General features: G+C 47.2%; 1 protein-coding gene across 1 annotated transcript; it reads right to left on the bottom strand.

Moving 5' to 3' along the window:
* Positions 1-9,330: 9,330 nt before the first annotated feature.
* Positions 9,331-13,090, bottom strand: LOC121463139 (odorant-binding protein 2a-like). Its single transcript, XM_041675242.1, has 7 exons — positions 12,902-13,090; positions 12,251-12,384; positions 11,947-12,017; positions 11,376-11,486; positions 10,336-10,437; positions 9,851-9,877; positions 9,331-9,434 (listed from the first exon to the last, which is right to left on the bottom strand). The coding sequence occupies exons 1-6, from the start codon at positions 12,986-12,988 to the stop codon at positions 9,852-9,854; spliced, it is 531 nt and encodes a 176-aa protein (XP_041531176.1). The 5' UTR covers positions 12,989-13,090; the 3' UTR covers positions 9,331-9,434; position 9,851.
* Positions 13,091-18,914: the final 5,824 nt, after the last annotated feature.

Raw genomic sequence — 18,914 nt, 5'->3', positions numbered from 1 at the left:
CACCACCAGAGACTGTTGCTAGTCCCCAGACGGCCTGACCGCTGCCCGGGAGGGAGCCCACTTCATTGTCCTTTTTGTGCATGGATATCCCAGCTGGACCTTCCTGTAAGTGGGGACACAGACTCCTGACTCTTGTCAGTTTGAACATCATCAGGGCAGACCCCCTGCCACACTAGGCCACACCATGACCCTGACCCAGCTGTGCGCTCTGCAGGGCACTTCTTACTCTCAGATGTCCTGGTCCTTTTCACTGCCGGGCCAATGCCATCTCCTCAACCAGCAGGTAGGGCTCCATTTCCATAGTTCACACAATTTTAAGTTGACTGCATGAAGAATTCCAACCACACAAGAATATTTGTCCCCTGAAGGGACATGTGGGTGGGGTTCACCTCTATGAGCTCATGGGGATTCATTTCCAACAAGGGGCCCTGGCCTTCTGCTGTTCTTGTCATCTGAGCACCTGCTGAGAGGACATTTCAGAGCCAGGGCTGCCCTGGTGCAACTGATGTCCATGTGTGTTCATTTCTTGCCATCTTGTGCCCTGAGGTAAGATGAAGAACCAGCGTCCATCACAGCCTGACCTGAGCCCACCCCTGTGCTCCTATTGAACTTCGTTCCTCTGGAGTCCAAAGCTTCCCTCCTTGTTAGCTCTGAGCACCCACAGGCTCTCAACATGGCCAGAACACACTCTTTTTTTTTTCGGTAAATGATGCAAAAAGGACCATGACCTTATGTGTCAAACTGTGTTCTGAATTCATGGTGTCTGCCTGGCTCCAGGCCTTAGCCCAGCTTCCTTCCCAGTAGGAACCGTGCCTTCCACTCCTTACGCTGCAGTTCCTGAACTTGGCCACCTGCCCTGAAACCTAGAAGGTCAGGTCTGGAGAAGGATTTCATTTCCTGTGTGGCTGTTTACATTCCATGACTCTGGAGACGGGAGCTGGTCCCACAATGGCATCTCTGTGCCTGTCTGGACCAAAGGTGGACGGGCTCAAGTATCCACAAACAATCTTAATGAGCACCCTCTGACTCGCCCTGTCTTGTGCTGAAGAGCTGGCATGGCCCTTGTCTTGACTTCACTATAGAAAGTATTGGTCAGGAGACCTGACTTTCTGGGTGGAGTGGGGAGGGCTTTTAGGACCCGAGATTAGAAAACAGGCTATCATTTCCCAATCAAGGGTGCAGGGTCTCTGAACCTGCCAGCTTGTCTTTATTAGCGTATTTGATTCATTCCTCTGAGCACCTCACCACACAGGCACCCGCGTCTGATTCCCTGAGTCAAAGGAGAACAATGTGCCCATGATTGACAGAGCCAGGGACGCTGTCATTCTGCTGGAGGTCATTGGAACTTGCCAGGTGGCTCTCATTATCCATTTCTCTCACCTGAGTCTTAGCTCCTGGTTTGTCTCAAGGTTTCCAGTTATGTTCCTTGGGATGACTAAACTAAGGTGGCAGCTCATAGCTGCTATTGCATTGTGGAATGGACTCTATTTGAAACCTGAAGTGTCAGTGCTGGCGTGGCTCCAGCTGAAAGTGCTGATGGGTGACCCTTACTGTCCCCTGCCACTGCGGTTGACATTTCTTAACACCAGAGAGACTAGCAGCTTCCCAGTCTAGTGACTGCACCTCCCTTTTATGTTCTCTGACCCCCAGCCTTGAAGGGCAGGTGTGAGGGTGATAACCACACAGTCATGGGTGGGTCTGAAGCTTCCCCCACAGGTTCTTGTGTGGAAGGCTTAGTCTCAGCTGACAGCCCTTTTTGAAGAGACTGAAAACCGAGGCCAGGGTTGGTAGAAATTAGTCATGGAGAACACCTTGTCCTCCTCTCTGCTTCCTTGACTGCACAGTTAAGCTGTTCCACTTAACTGTCTCTACCATGATTCTTTGATTCACCAAACAACCTTGGCAGAACCTCTGACACCAGGAGCCAAAATGACTCCTTCTTCTTTAAGTTGTCCTCTCCTGTGTTTAAGGTGATGATGAACACCTGGCTGATACATTGTCAGCATGGATGGAAACTGAGAGGATAGTGGGGCTGGGCTCCCCCCACCCCGAGATAACATGAAATGTCCCACCTGTGTCTCATAGGGTCCTCAGGAGAGCCAAGTCCTAGTTGCTCCCAATGCTAACTTTCTCATTAAAATGAGAATATATGACCTTAAAATATCACCAGATGGCAGGCTTCTGGCCTCCAGAACCGATCAAGAATATATTTGTAGTTTCTGGTTTTGTTCTGTTAGCAGTGCTGGGACCTACCCCAGGCCTGGCACAGGTTTTGGTGCACCTTACCACCAAATTCCATCCTATGTCCACATTTCTGGATTTTAAATCATTTAGTTTGCAGTACTGTGCTATAACTGCCCTTAAAATCAATCCTAACTGATCAATAGTTACATTAAATGCAAATGATCAAAATCTATCAAACACAACACAGGACTAGTCTGAAACCGTATGATGGCTATTGTTGTCTACAAGGGATCTACGTTAAAAGTGATGATAGAGGTGAACTGGGTGTAAAAATATAGAGCTGCAGTAGGTCAACTTTAATATAACAAGATGTAACATCAACTAATGTAAAACCTAGAACAAAGCAAAATTAATGGGATAATGAGGGGCAGCGTACAAGGACAGGTGTGCCATTCCTCGGGGAGGAGCTACTATCCCAAAGGTTAACAGAGCAGTCAACAGGGCAGAGTAATAAAACTTGGAAGCAGGGAGAGAAATGGAGAGAAAGAAATTGAGAAAGAAATGGAGAGAGAGAGAGACAGAGAGAGAGAGAGAGAGAGAGAGAGAGAGAGAGAGATCTCCACATTTAGGGTTGGAGATAACTCCCCCACACACTCCACCAATAACTGAAAACAAGCAGGGACACCGAAGGCCTCAGCCTCGCTCTCAGCCCGCAGCTGTGAACTCTCCTCGCCAATGCGGCACTACCACGTCCTTTTATACATCACATAGCATGCAACAACAGTGTGCAACTTGTCCTAGTGGTGTATGACCTGGACACACAGCAAGGGACTTAAAGTGTGGGGGAAGTGTCCTCCAAGGTCATGGACACATACCTGACCTCATCACCAGAGGGAGGTGGGGTATGTTCCTCGAGGGACTTCACAATGCTACAACTCAACTCAGCAGTTCATGGACCAAAGAGGAAACCTGCAGGGAATGCAACATTGAACTGAGTGAAAATGAGAAGATGTGGGTCTGTAGCTAAGCTATTTGGTAAACTGAGGCAGTAGGATGGTGAGTTCGTGACCTGCTTATGTTACTGAACAAGTTCAAGGCCATATAGGGCAAATTAGCAAGACCCTATCAAGATTGCGAAAATGAGGTGTTGTAGGGATGGGTCAGTGGTTAAGAGTACTGACTTCTCTCTCTCTCTCTCTCTCTCTCTCTCTCTCTCTCTCTCTCTCTCTCTCCCTCTCCATTTTTTTTTCCAGGGTTCTAGTCTCAACAGTCCCAGTATGACTCACAGGACACTGTAGCTCCAGTTCCAAGGGATTCAATGTCCTCTTCTGTCTTCCACAGAGACTAAGTAAGCACTCAATATACAGGCATACACACAGGCAAAACACCTATACTCATAAAAATAAATAAATAGATATTTAAAATGAAAATTTAAAAAATAAAAAAGTATTGGAGAATGTCTCTCAGTTAGGGTTTCCATTGCTGTGAAAAGACATCATGACCACAGCAACTTTTGTAAAGGAAAACATCTAGTTGCAGCTTGCTTGCAGGTTTAGGGGTTTAGCCCATCGTCAGCATGGTGGGCAGCATGGTGGGCATGCAAGCAGATACTGCACTGGAGAGGTAGCTGAGAGTTCTACCTCCAGATCTGCATGAAGCAGGAAGAGAAAGAGCCACCGGGTTCTGAGGTTGGGCTAAAGTCAAAGCCTGCATTCCAGTGACAAGCTTCTTCCAACAAAGTCAAATCTACTCCAAGAAGGCAACACCTCCTAATCCTTATTAAGTAGTGCCTCTCCTTATGAACCTGTGGGGGCCATTTTCATTCAAACTACCACATTCTGCTCCATGGCCTCCATAGGCTTAGATCTACAGTATAAAACAAAATTCAATGAGTTCAATTTCAATAGTCCCTGTAGTCTATCACAGCCTCAACACTGTTAAACACTCACAGTTCAAACTCTGATGCTCATGGCAATCTCTTAACTATAAGCCCCATAAAATCAGAATGAAAAAGCAGATTACATCCTTACAACATACAATGACACAGGATATGCATTCCCATTTCGAAGCGGGGAAAGTGAGGAAACACTGAGCCAACGCAAAATTGAAAATCAGGCATTGAACACCATACCCACCCTTAGTATTTTCAAATTCTTCTATAGTGCTTAAAATTTTAAATTTTACAAGGTTTTTCTTTTTGTTTTTAGGCTTAAATCAAGCTTATTAATTTTTTAGATGTAAAAGTTTATGTTGACGAGTGTTTTGCCTACGTGTATGCATGTGTACGTGTGCACCACCTGTGTTTCTGGTTCCCCTGAGGTCAGAAGAAGGCATCAGATCCCTTGGAACTGGAGTTAACGATGATTGTAAGCCAGTGTGTGGGTACCGGGAACTGAATCCAGGTCCTCTGCAAGAGCAGCAAGTGTTCTTAACTTCAGCATCCCACAAGGTAATATTTGAGGAAATTATGAAAGGGTTTGATTTTGAAATATACCTCAAAATACTAAAAAAATTGAGAAGATCTGTATAGATTCTCCACCCACAGGACCCACCCAAGCTAAATCAAGAGGAAATGCACTACTTTAATAGATCTATAATGGGCAACAGTGTTAAAGCAACTGATAATCTCCCAACACAGAGAGCCCAGGAGAGGGTGGAGTCACTGCTAAATTCTCCCAAAGACTTAAAAAGAATCAGCACCAGTGCTCTTCAGACTATGCCATAAGAGAAGGACTCTGCCACCTTCATTCTATAAACCAAGATCATTTGATATTAAAAGAATATAAGAAGAAAATTATAGATTAAGTTCTCTGTTGACCACAGATGCCAAAACTCTCAGTAAAATTCTTGCAAACTGAACTCAGCAACATTGAATGGTCAGGCAGCATGACCAAGCTGGTTTCTTTCTAGGAAAGCAAGAGAATGCACAAATTAGGAATTGCAGCCCAACCCAAACTCTATATAGATGTCATCTTATCATTGCAGTAGGTGATGGGAAACTTTCAACAAAGCCAACACTGTTCTAATCAGGGAAGAACTGAAGTATTCTTATTCAATACAGTGCGTGAAGTCTTAGCCATAGCAATAAGTAGGCAAAGAAATGGAGTCTATAAATAAGAGAGGAGCAAGTTCAGCTGTCCTTATACGCACATTACTTTACTATTTTATTAAATTAAACAGAAAACTCTTAGATCTCATTTTAGAAACTTTAAGCAAAATAGGAGAATATAAAATCAACTTGAAAATTTATTAGCTTTTCTGCATTGAATAATGATAATAAGCAAGCTGTGAGACCCTGAAAATGTCCAAATCATATCAGCCAAAAAACAGAAAGAAAAAAAGGAAGAGGAGGAGGAAGGGGAGGAGAAGAAATATTCAATTTCTACAAGAACAATAATGCATGAAAGAAACTGGATAATGCAATAGCAGAAAGAACACTATGTACAAGGATTGGGGGAATCAGTATTATGAAAATGACCATATTGCCAACAGCAGGCTTCAGCTCCAAAACAAATTTCTGTCAAAAGTCTAATGTCACTGTAGGAGGAAGGCTGCTTGTTGGTCCCAACCACCCTGAACTGAAATAATCACACAGAAATTGTATTAATTAAATCACTGCTCGGCACATTAGCTCTAACTTCGTATTGGCTAACTCTTACATCTTAATTTAACCCATTTCTATTCATCTGTGTATTATCACAAGGTTGTGGCCTACCAGCAAAGTTCCAGCATGTTTTTCTCTGGCTCTTTTTCCCAGCTTTTCGTTTAGTTTTCCCGGCCTAGCTCTGTTCTCCTATAGCTCTGCTATAGGCCCATAGCAGTTCCTTTATTAACCAATGAAAGCAACACATTGATAGGAAGACCTCCTATACCATGTCACAGAAACAGATAATTAATCCTAAAACTCATTTGTGAGCACAAAAAGCCCTGAATAGCCAGAGTCATCCTGGGCAGAAACAGCAATGCTGGGGGTGTTGTAGCACCTGGTTTTAAACTATACTACAGAGCTGCAGTAACAAAAACAGCATGGTATAGCACAGAAACAGGCACACCAGTCAGTGTGGTAGAATACAGGACACAGACTCAAACACACATAGCTGCGGCCACCTGACTTTAGACAAAAGTGCTCAGAGCACACAGTGGGGAAGGGGCAGACATCTATTCGTCAGCTGTGCTGGGGACACTGATGCCCACACACAGGAGATGAAGCTAGACCTCGGCTATTGCCCTGTGCAAACACAATCTGAATGGGACATAGACCTTAATGCATGACCTGAAACTGCTGGAGGGGAAAACAGAAAACACTTCAAGATACAGGCAGACAAAAGGACTTTCTGGGTAGGACTGAAATTGCACAGGAAATAATCCCAAGAGAAAAGAAACATGTGAAATTAAAATATTCTTTTTGCACAGCCAAGGAAATAATCAACAGAGTTAAGAGATGGTCACTGAAGGGGAGGAATCTTTCCAGCTATACAAGCAACAAGGGAATGACCTACAGACTACGTAAGATACTTAAAGCATTTATCACCAAACAAATCATCCATGAATGAGTCATGAATTGAAAAACGAGTTCACAAAATGGTAGAATAAATCATCAGCAATACGTGAAGTAGTGTTTTACCTTGTTTGCCATTAAGGAAATGCAAATAAAAACAACAGTGAGGTTCGTTCCCTCACTCAGTTCAGAATGGCAGCCGTCAAGAAGACAAGTGCCCAAAAATTCTGGGGTGTTGCAAGGAAAATGAACCTAACACATTGTTTATGGGAAAGAAACTAGAGAAGCCACTATGAAAACTAGTTTGGAGGCTCCTCAGAAAACTAAAAATAGAACCAGAAAATGATCCAGCTACGGCAAGCACCCCCGAGTTTATACCCAAAAGATTCTCGTCATTTTAGCGCAGGGAAACCTGCACATGTGTGTTGATTGCCATGTGCTCACACAGCCGAGATGCAGAATCAGCCTAGATACCCACAGACGGCTGAAATGAGCAGATACAGAAAACGCCATGCGTGAACAGTGGAGTTTTGTTTAGTCATAAAGCAAAAGGCAGTTTTTGGGGAAAGAGAGGCAGGAAGAATGAGGCAGGAGGGCTGATGTGGATAGGGCTTTGTTCTGGAGAGAGAGCAATGCTTCAGGGCTAGACAAAGATTATCTGAGCATGGTGTTGCGTGCCTTTATCCCCGGGTCCCAGAGGCAAAGGCAGAGATAGATTCAGGTCGATCTCTATAATTTTAAGGCCAGAAGTCAACCTCAGGTTTCCTTCCTCAGGATGCCGGACCACCTTGTTATTTTTGAGACAAGGTCTCTTCTCTGACTTGGCACTCAGCGGTTAAGCTAGCTGGCCAATGAGTCCCTCCCCAGTGCTGGGAATACAAGTACCCCTCTAGGCCTTGAGATTTTATAAGAGACACATACATACATATGCATAAAATTTTATGTAGACACACACACAACTAAAAATCATATTTTATGTGCACTGTTAACTTTTCAGGTCTTTAAGAGGATCATAGATAATTTAAATTGTTGTTTTGGGCTAGATTTATTATTATTATTATTTCTTTCAGTTTTTGAGATTATACTATAAGTACATCATATCCCTCCTCCCTCCAAACACTTTCAATATAGTCTTGCTTGCTCTTTTTCAAATTCACAGCATTTTTTTCATTAAGTGTATATATATGATCCTTCCTCTCTTTTGCTGCAAACTACCTTTTGCTTGATTATTGAACACAACTCTACTGCTCAAACATGGCATTTTCTTTATCTCTTCATCTCATCTGTCTGTAAGTATACACACATGTAATATGTATAATATATATAATATAGGAAGGTGTATTATATAGGTACATGGGTACAACCTGTTCAGACTACATACTGTTTATTGTATGTATGTTTTCAGGGCTGATCATGTGGTATTATATAACCAGTTGGTGTACTCTTCCCTGGAGACTATTTCTCCTGTTCCCAGCATCCCCTCGTTCCTGTAGTTCTTGAGATCTCTTCTGTTCTCCAACCACCTTAGCTTCTCTATTGCTGTTGTCCTTCAACTCACGGTCAGGCCGCCATGCTGATGAGACTTTATGGGGAAGCTTCTGATACCTCTAGGAGACACAATCTCATAACAGACTCCCTGACTGGCTCATAATTTTGGAGCTGGAATCTTTAATATCTATTTTGAGACATAATTTGAGAGCTATCAAGACAGGATTGACAGCTAAACTAAAGAGCAGCTCTCCCTCGAGAAATGGGAATGTTCTATTCTTTCCCTGAGTGTCTCTGTCTCTTTACCCGTGTTTATAACGAAGGTTTCAGGTTCCCCTACTAAACTGTGACTCTCTCCTTTGAGATGGCCACGTCCCCAAATCTGGAGTTCCTGTATACTCTTCTTGAACTTTCTCTTTGAACGCGTCAGCAACTCGGCTTCATACAGGTTCATCCAGAAATTCTTCTCTGCATTGAGGCCAAAACCTGTGTTTGACCGGAGTTAGGGACTCCAGATAGGGGAAGCCCTCAGACTGCCCTGGGTGGCAGCTCAGAGCTTTGCAGAACCCACATGTCTGCCACGATTCTCTGTGTGATTCTAGCCTCCTGGTATGTCTTTTGTCATCTGTAGAACCTAAACTCTTGTACTTGGAAAAACGGTGGGAGAGGCCTGGGTGGGAAACTGGGCTGGTGGGGGCTGTGGCTGCTTCTGTGTTTCCTGAGGGAAATGATGGAGGAGCTACCCAACCTAGCTCTACCCTGTCACTGAGCTAGGCTTCTCAAGGAGAGGTCTTCACGGCAGCCCAACAAGTCCTCCTGGACTAGGAGCCCAGCAGTGACAGTCACACTTCCCAAAACCCTGATGACCCTTCACAGCCCTGCTTTTTTCCAGGGGCTTCTCAGCCACTCCAGACAGGGTCCAGCCTGACAGCCAGTGGCTCACCAGGTGGGGCTCTAGGACCTCACATGGCTCTCCAGGAAAGTCAGATGCCATGCTCCTTGGGTACCAGCCCATCAGTGTTGCTGAACTTTTTCCCATGTCTCTGCTGCCAGCAGGGCTCTTCAAGCCCACCCAAGGCCCCTCACAGACAGGCTGAGCCAGAGGACTGCTAAAGGGCTTTATTTGGTGTCAGGTGGGGGAGGGGATGTCAAGGTATGGGGGAGGAGCAGTGGAGAGTTTGGTCCAAGAGAGGTGTGGTACAGGGATGTCCAAGTAAGGTTTGGGCAACAAGGCTTGCTCAGCAGGTGCAGACCTGGGTAGCTGCTGTGACAGAGAAAAGAGAGATAAGTCCCCCATTCTGCAGGAGCAACAGTCAGGGGAGTCATGGACAGAGGCTGCCTAGGGCACATATGGGACAGAGATCTTCTTTCCCAACATTTCTGTGCAGTCCCTGCTAGGAAATGGGGTCCTCTGAAGAGATCCCTCACTACTCCCATGAACAGCCAGAGTTCTGCCTTTCTGGAGAGAATGGGAAGAACAGGGCAAGGCAGAGACCAGGGTCTAAGAGATATCAAGACAAACAGAAAGGACTTCTTAGCTGTCTGGAAACAACAATCAGGGCCACCTCCCTGGTGACAGCACCTGTCTGTGTGGATAGGATGAGGACCAGGGCTTCCTGAGCCCCACATTCTAGGCTTCTCCACATTCCTACAGGTGGGGTGGGATGGGGGGAGACTTACCCTAGTCGCTTTCAGGCACACAGTGCTCTGTAGAAACCAAAAGAAGCCCAGGGGTGAGAAGGGCCCTGTAGAGGACCCCATCACATCTGAGGCTCTGACCCTCCCCCGGGCAAAACCTGAGGCAGGGCCTGGCAACCCTGGGAGAGGTGACAGGACCTTGAAGGTACAGTGCAGAAACCAGGGATACAGAGAGAGCAAGGGAGAGAGTGGACAGAGCACAGGAGACTTGGAGGTTCATGGAGACACCAAGGGACAGAGGCTCAGATTGTGACATTGTGATTTTGAGTTATGCATGACCCTGACAAAATGTTGGAGATACCACCGAGATACAGGGCACAGGGACAGACATGAAACAACACATAAGGGACAATAAAATCAGGCACAGAGAGGACGCAGAAGCACAGACAGACATGGTTGGGGGCCTCATAGTATGGTAGCCGTGACACAGGGGACACAGAGAGAGGCATGGACAGTCCTGTTCTCACCTTTTAACTCTGGTACAAGGATGTTTTCCTCTCTGAGTCCCTTAAGCTGTACAAATTTCTTAAATTCTTCCATGGCCTCTGGGTTTTCCTCAGGGTTTCTCCCTGTGGGGAGGTGGGGCAGGCTTAAGGGGTGGGGCTCAGCTCTGCAGAGAGCCAGAGACAGGGATGGGAGCATTAACCTGCACAAAGGTTGAGAGAGGAACCTGGCGGTTAACAACGAAATGGGTGTGGACAGCCAGACATGAGGGACCTTGTGGCCCTAGGGAGAACCTCTGCAGATTTACAGGACACTCCACAGACGTGTAAGAGCCCTGAATCTCAGGGACATGAGATTGTCCCCTGACCCTGTAGGATCCCTACCCTCCATAAAGGCCTCTGTCAAGACAATCCCTTTGACCTGACCCTTGACTGAGATTCCCTGGAAGTGGCATTTGCTGGTTCTGGGGGTGGAGACCGTTCCTGAGTGCTCAGGTCTCCAAAGGCCACAAAAGCCCCATGCCAACCCAGTTTTAGCCACTTTTCTCTTTGGATCTCACACATTTCCTGGGCAGTACCCTGGGCACAGCACCAACAGCTTCCCAGCCCCCAGTGCCAGGCATGGCTGCTGGAAGCAGAGACCAGACACATGACTTAGGGCCTCCGTGGAGCCTCACCTGATGGAAGAGGGTCATCTGTCTATCTGTTGCTTTCATTGGTTAATTAATAAAGAAACTGCTTGGCCTGATAGGTCAGAACATAGGTGGGTGGAGTAGACAGAACAGAATGCTGGGAAGAAGGGAAGTGGGGCAGCCGCTATTGAGCCTGCTGCCATGTCAGACATGCTGAATCTTTTTCGGTTAGCCACCTCTCATGGTGCTACACACATTAATAGAAATGGGTTAATCAAGATGTGAGAATTTGCCAGTAAGAGGCTAGAGCTAATGGGCCAAGCAGTGTTTAAAAGAATACAATTTGTGTGTTGTTATTTCAGGTGTAAAGCTAGCCCTGGGGGAGCTGGGCAGGACACAAAGCAGACCTGCTCACCTCTTTGCTACACTCACCCATAAGCTTTCCCATGCTGTACGACTTCCCGTGGTGATGGCCTTCACAGTAGAAGATATAGTGGTCCTTCACCGGCAGCTCAGTGATATAAAGGAAATTCTTGCCGTGAACTGCAGATGAACAGAAATAGCTCTTAGTGTCTTATCCTTGAGGCATCACTGCAGACCATGTGAGGGAACACCTTGGAACACTTCAGTCGTCACCCAGGAGACCTGTCTAGTCTAGCCGTGGCCTTTCCATCCTCTCCATAGTTAGACGGGACTCATTTCTTGGAAGCTGTCAAGCCCAGCTAAGATGTTCAGAGAAGGGGCTAAGGTTGTACCAGGCCTGAGCATCCATCTCCCTGCCTGGCTTTCCACTATTTAGCATGGTTTTCTCATGGGTCAAGATCTGAGATCCAGGCAGGGGACCAGACCAAGAGCCAGTCAGATGCTAGAGTTGACTACACAATGACCTCTATATCTGGTATGTGGAAAGTGAGTGGATGGTCAGTTGTACAAACTGGACCAGGCAAGGACCCATCTATCCAAGGGCTACCACTGCAGGACACCTTAAGACACAGGGACTCACAGGTGGTGAATTTGCCAGGCTCATCAGTTTTCTTCATCAGGACTTTAATGTCATGACACTGACCATTCTTCCTGTAAACACAAGTCCACAGTCAGGCTGCTCTCACCAGCAGAGCAGAGCCTCTCAGCTCTTTTGGTGATTCACCCCCTGGTCAGGTGATCTCCTAAATTCCATGTTCCTGCATTAGGAAACTGCTTGGGACTGTGTCCCTCAAAGGTGGAGATTTTTAGTTTCCCAAACTCAACACATGGGTAGCAAGGAAGAGACTAGACCACTACAGATGCACATAGTTGGGGACACGTACCATAATATAACGTTGGCCTCCATGTCTCCTGTTTCCAGGGCTGTTACCTTCACAGGGAAAACCTTCAAGGGTATCTTGTTACAGGGTAGGCTGCCGTTGTGTATCATGGCCTTTGGATACCAGGTCCCAGAGTACTGCAGGAGACAAAGCTTTGCACATGCCCAGTCGTGGCCCTGATCCTATCCCAGGCTCCAGTATATGGGCTAGCACCTGAGTAGACACTCAGAGCCCAGACTGCAGCCACTGAGAAGGACTAACCCTGTATCCAGGATTTTTGGTCAGAAAACAGATACCAGCGATTTAGATACCCAACCCCATGATGGTAGAAACTGTGTCCTCCCCGTCCAGGTATCTACACTCTTGAGGCCTACACCGCAGCACTGGCTGATGCTCTTGTCTACGAGGCCTTCTAGCTCTGGGTATCATGTGAACAAGGACCCCCTCACCAAAATCTGATTTCTGTTCTAAATCCCTATCTTCAGGAGGCTGCCCATCTTCTGTTAGAATAGTGGAATCCCGGTTCTGACTGCTCAGTGCAAGGTCAAATTCAACCTTCAAGAAAGCATGTTGCTTCTCAGCTCAAATCTACCAGCACCAAGCAGAAGGCCATGCCTTTACCCCACCCCTCCCCATTGACATTCCCCTCCTCACATCCTCCTGGTCATCTGATGGAACTTCCTGGGCCTTCAGGATAGCCACCAGCCCCAGAAGCATGAAGGTCAAGAGCAGGCTCTTCATCTTTAGTCGCTAGCTGGGCTCTCACACAAGGCAGGTCACCTGGGGAAGGTCTGCTCTGGCTGCTCACTCGGTGCCCTTTATATCCCCCGTGGCCAGGGATGTGTGCCCACTTGGCACTGACCACGTCCCTCCCGTCCTTCTCTCATGGCCAAATCCACATCCATCATGGAGGTGGAAGGTTGTTGTTGTTGGGATCTGATGACAATGAACTCAATGTCACCCACAGACGAAGAAAGACACACAATGCCCTGCAATGTCTGAGTCACCAAGACTTGTGCTCACAAAGGACTCTGGGAAGACGAGTGACTCAGGGGCAGGGAGGGAGGGCCAGGCTTCCCTTCACAGCCCTGTCCTCCTTCTGCCATGGCTGCCCTGAGCTATGTCCACTGAGATCTGGATTCTGACCTCCTGTGCAGTGAATGGGGCTGTGCTACACCACCAGAGACTGTTGCTAGTCCCCAGACGGCCTGACCGCTGCCCGGGAGGGAGCCCACTTCATTGTCCTTTTCGTGCATGGATACCCCAGCTGGACCTTCCTGTAAGTGGGGACACAGACTCCTGACTCTTGTCAGTTTGAACATCATCAGGGCAGACCCCCTGCCACACTAGGCCACACCATGACCCTGACCCAGCTGTGGGCCCTGCAGGGCGCTTCTTACTCTCAGATACCCAGGTCTTTTTCCACTGCCCAGTCAATGCTCCTCAACCAGAGGTAGGGCTTCACGTCTATAGTTCACATGATTTTAAGTTGGCTGCATAAAGAATTCCAGCCACACATGAATATTTGTCCCCTGAAGGGACAGGTGAGGGAGGTTGGCCTCTGAGAGCTCAGGGGAATTCATCTCCATCAAGGGGACTTGGCCTTCTGTCGTTCTTGTCATCTGAGGACCTGCTGAGAGGACATTTCAGAACCTAATCTGCCCTGGTGCAATTGAGGTCCATGTGTGTTCATTTCTTGCCATATTGTGCCCTGAGGTGGGATGAAGAACCAGCGTCCATCACAGCCTGACCTGAGCCCACCCCTGTGCTCCTATTGAACTTCATTCTTCTGGAGTTCACAGCTTCCCTCCTCATTATCTATGGGTTCCCACAGGCTCTCTACATTCTTTTTGGGTAAATGATGCAAAAAGGAGTACGACCCCATGTGCCAACCTGTGTTCTGAATTCATGATGTCTGCCTGGCTCCAGGCCTTAGCCCAGCTTCCTTCCCAGTAGGAACTGTGCCTTCCACTCCCTATTCTGCAGTTCCTGAACTTGGCCACCTGCCCTGAAACCTAGAAGGTCAGGTCTGGGGAAGGATTTCATTTCCTGTGTGGCTGTCTACACTCCATGGCTCTGGAGATGGGTGCTGGTCCCACAATGGTATCGCTGTGCCTGTCTGGACCAAAGGTGGACGGGCTCAAGTATCCACAAACAATCTTAATGAGCACGCTCTGACCGCCCTGGCTTATGCTGAGGAGCTGGCAGGGCCTAATAGAAGGTGTTGATCAGGAGGCCTGACTTTCTGGGTGTGAGCGGGCGGAGCTGGTGCTCTTTAGGACCACAGATTAGAAAACAGGCTATCATTTCAATATCATGGGGAAAGTGCCAGCCTGTCCTTTATTCATTCCTCTGAGCACCTCACCACACAGGCACCCGTGTCTGATTCCCTGAACCTGTGGAGAACAACGTGCCCGTGTGATTGACTGAGCCAGGGTCACTGTCAGTCTGCTGCTGACTTAGTCTGTGACTGGAAATGCTGAAGGCCCAACCCCACAGCCCCCCAGAAGCTATGGTACACATAACAGCCTCACAGCTTCCCAATCTATTTTGCCTGCATCTACTTCCATGTTTTCCTAACACACATACTTGAAGAGCAGAGGTGAAATAAACTACCACGCTGTCATGTTTGGACCCGAAGCGTCCTTTCCAGTCCCATGTGGTGAAGACCTTTCCAGTCCCATGTGGTGAAGACTTATTTCTGGCTAGGGGCTCTATTTGTGGGCATTCTGCAGACTAAAGATAGACATGAGTCACTGAGAATTGTCCTTCCCCTAAATCTTGGCCTGGCTTATTCTTAACAGATTCAGAAAGACAAATTTTGCTTGTTTTCTTTCATTTGCAGAATGCACAAGTAAATATGTACACAAATCCACGTGTGTCTGGCGTGGAAGCACAAGGGGGGCCTTGTGCGGGACGGTCTAGTCTGACGGAAGTACAAGGGAAGAGAACAGATGGAAAGACAAACATCACTGCCTTTCTCGTGGAGAATATGTATTTATCTCATTCGGGCACTTGTTGAGGTCGACTTCAGAGCTCTGTCTTCTGTTGATCCCACGGAGCTCTGAACACATCAGGCCAATCAGGGCATTTAGTCCCACCAGCCTCTGCGGGCCCCAAATAGCTTTCTATGAAGATGCAGACCTGCCAGAAAAGACAAGCTTCCTGCTTGCTAGGAAGCACATGAGCCTTTCTCTGTTCGCTCTCCTCTTTCCTGATTATTCCCATCCCTGACCCAGGCAGACACCCTAGGCTGCAGCCACACCTTTTCCCCACCAAGTGTGAGCCAGGCCTTGTGGAAGGGATCCCCCCGAAACCACATCCTGCAGCCTCTAGCTACTCTTTAGAGCTGTCTGTACATTTGTATTGTTGATTGTTCATTACGTAAACCATTCCTGTTCTACCTATTGTGCCATTCTTTCTCCTGATTGAGCTGATTCATGTAATTATAAATTATCTGAAAGGTCATAAATGTTACGGGGAAAATCAAACGGAACAAGTTATACAGAGAGTGTTGATACAGGGGACGGGGGAGGGCGTTACTTTAAGTTGAATTGTCTGAGCCAACCTCACCAAGCTGACGTTTGAACTACAGTAAAGGAAACAGTTCAGGAACAACATGGAAGGAACACGGGGTGCAGACCTGGGGGAGAGAGCTGGGCTGGTTCCAAAAGCAGACTGGAGGGCAGGGCATCTATAGCAGGTGATACCTGAGAAGATTGACCTGAGACCAGGCACCAAGAGAGCAGGACCAGCAAGGGTGGCTACGGGTCACTGTAAGGGCATTGGCTTTCTCTCAGACAGACCTGGAGGGTTTCGACACAGACAATCTGTGGCACATGCTTAGCATCCTTCCAGGTGTTATATTAAGACTAGACTGGAGGTAGCAAGTGTAGCATCAGGGAAAATAGCTGGAAATGCAACGATCCAGGCAAAATGATGGAGTGATGTTGCCTACCTGGACAGAAGGGAACACAAGGCATGGACGTATACACCCACCACAAAGAAAGAACAACTGGGTAAGAATCTGCAAAATCTTTTTTTTTATTTTTATTTTTAATTTATTTATTTATTAAGGATTTCTGCCTCCTCCCGCAACCGCTTCCCATTTCCCTCCCCCTCCCCCATCAAGTCCCCCTCCCTCATCTGCTCAAAGCAAAATCAGGGTTCCCTGACCTGTGGGAAGCCCAAGGACCGCCCACTTTTTTGTATACATTGGGCCACAAACAGTGAAGGCTTTGAGTCCTTGGCCTGATTTTCAATCCGAGGCCAGCCTTTGCCCCAGCATCTCTGAGCCTGCGGGGGATTTGAGCACCAAAGAGAACGTACCCAACAGGTCAAGGTGTCTGACTGAGTGGAGGAAGAGACAGTAGTGGAACCTGGGGACAGGAGCAATGACCGCCACGTGTGAGACTCACTCATGCAGGAAGAGCCCCGGAACTATGCCAAGGGTTCTGTGAACAGCCAAGAAAGTGCCAGACAACAGGGAAGAGGGGACAGCTCCTCACGTCGGGGAGGACAACCTCTAGTAGGAAATAATTCTAAGAACTATCAGGAGAACATTGAGCAACATGAGAACAGATTCCTGAAGGGGTCAAGACAATTCGAGAGGGAAAGGACAGCTTCAATATGTCCCTGAGACAGTTGACATCCACCCAGACTTCACACCACCGAATCGATTCACTGGAAATGGTCCCTGGCCTGATTGTGGGTGCTAAAACCAAAGCTTACACAGAAAGCACAAACCTCTGACCACGGCTCTGACAATACAGAAAACCAAAGGAGTGAGAGGCAGATTGGACTTCATCACTGTGCAGTGTGCAAAGCTGGTAGTCCTCAAGGGACTCTGTGAAGGAGCTGGAGAGATGACTCAGTAGCTCAGAGACTCGCTTCTCTTACAGAGAACCCCAGTTAGGCTCCCAGCTCCACCAGATGCCTCACACCCACCTATAGCGCCTGCTTGGGAAAATCGGACATGCTCTTCCGGCCTCCTAGGGCAACCGCACTTATACGTTCTTATCCACTCACACAGATGCACGCATACATACAAATAAATACTTTAAAGACTCTGTGAATGAAATTAAATGACAGACTATAGACTGTGACAAATATTCACAAATTACACATCTGGTGAGGATCTAATGTCAGTAACATGTAAGACAGTGGTAACTCATGGATAAACCTGATTAGACTTTCTCCAGAGGAGATATAAAATGACCAATGAGAACACATCAGCAATTAGGGGAACGTAAATCAGCATTACACGCGCATAGCTATTTCCTCCCAGACTAAGACTCTCTCTCATGTACAGGAAGGTTAAGACTCCTGGTGTTGCCGGGCGGTGGTGGCGCACGCCTTTAATCCCAGCACTCGGGAGGCAGAGGTAGGCGGATCTCTGTGAGTTCGAGACCAGCCTGGTCTACAAGAGCTAGTTCCAGGACAGGCTCCAAAACCACAGAGAAACCCTGTCTCGAAAAACCAAAAAAAAAAAAAGACTCCTGGTGTTAAAGGGGAAGTGAAACAGGGATGAGATGAAGCTTTCCATCCTGTAGGGAGCTCCGCTCCATAAGATCAGGAAATAAACAACTTAAAGAGTTCAGGAAATCCCTGAAACTGACCAGACGCATTAGTCTCCTCCTTCCCAGAGCATATGTATGGACTGATGAAAGACGAAAGACACCCACTGCCAACCTGGGCTGTCTGGACGAAGCTCAGGTCAACTGACCTGCCTAAAAGAACACTCTCCAGTCCATTGAGTTGTCTGCAAGTTATGCAGTGTGCTCTAGGTTCTCCGCTTTTTTTCTCCCCATGAGACAGTGTTTCTCTGTAGCTTTGGTGCCTGTCTTGGAACTTACTTTGTAGACCAGGCTGGTCTTGAACCCACAGAGATCCACCTTCCTCTGCCTCCCAATTAAAAGCGTTCACCACCACCACCCGGCTGGTTTTCTGCCACTCGGTGTCTGTTACCCAGTTCGCGAGTTTCGGGCAGGGGGCTGGAAGTTAAAATACACAAACACACACAGACAGAGAGACAGCAACACGGGTCATCTTTGACTTCCCCAAGAATGCCCCCTTTATTGTGTTCAGGGGCAGATTATATAGAGATATCCACGCCCCAGCCAAACCCACCAGAAACCACTTTCCTGCCATCAGGAACTCCTGAAGGTCTCGTGCTCAGAGCAGCTGTAGGCACTCAGATCAGGGGATTATAAGAAATTCAGGATCTGGGATCTAACTGCTCCCAACAGTTTTCAGCTTTTGTGAGCTGTCACACTGGGCAGCCATCTCTGAGTCATTTCTGATCCTGTGAGTAACCCCTCACCCTTATTCCTATAAGTAACCCCAATAAAACTCACTGGTTCACCAAGTTAGACTTCGAGGCTATCCTTGCTTTCCCTGCCTGGGAGGAGTAGGCGTTTATTTGTGTCTTCTCAGGAACAGTGGCACACGGCAGCATGAAATGTCACCTCAGTCCACTGTGGTGGTTAAAATCAAAGTCATACCATAACCACTAGCTGCTGGCACCATGCTTCCCACCCTAATAGACAGTATCCCTCCCCAAACTGTCAGTCGGCATAAGCCCTTCCTCCATTAAATGACATTTTGTCCTGTCTTTTCTTTTTTTTTTTTTGATTTATTTATTTTTATTTTTTATTATGTATACAAC

Source organism: Microtus oregoni, unplaced genomic scaffold, assembly GCF_018167655.1.
Source record: "Microtus oregoni isolate MIOR12 unplaced genomic scaffold, Mior012 000025F_ref0000491, whole genome shotgun sequence".
Classification (NCBI taxonomy): Eukaryota; Metazoa; Chordata; class Mammalia; order Rodentia; family Cricetidae; genus Microtus; species Microtus oregoni.
The sequence above is the reverse complement of the archived record's forward strand: the minus strand, read 5'-3'. Positions and strand labels throughout refer to the sequence as shown.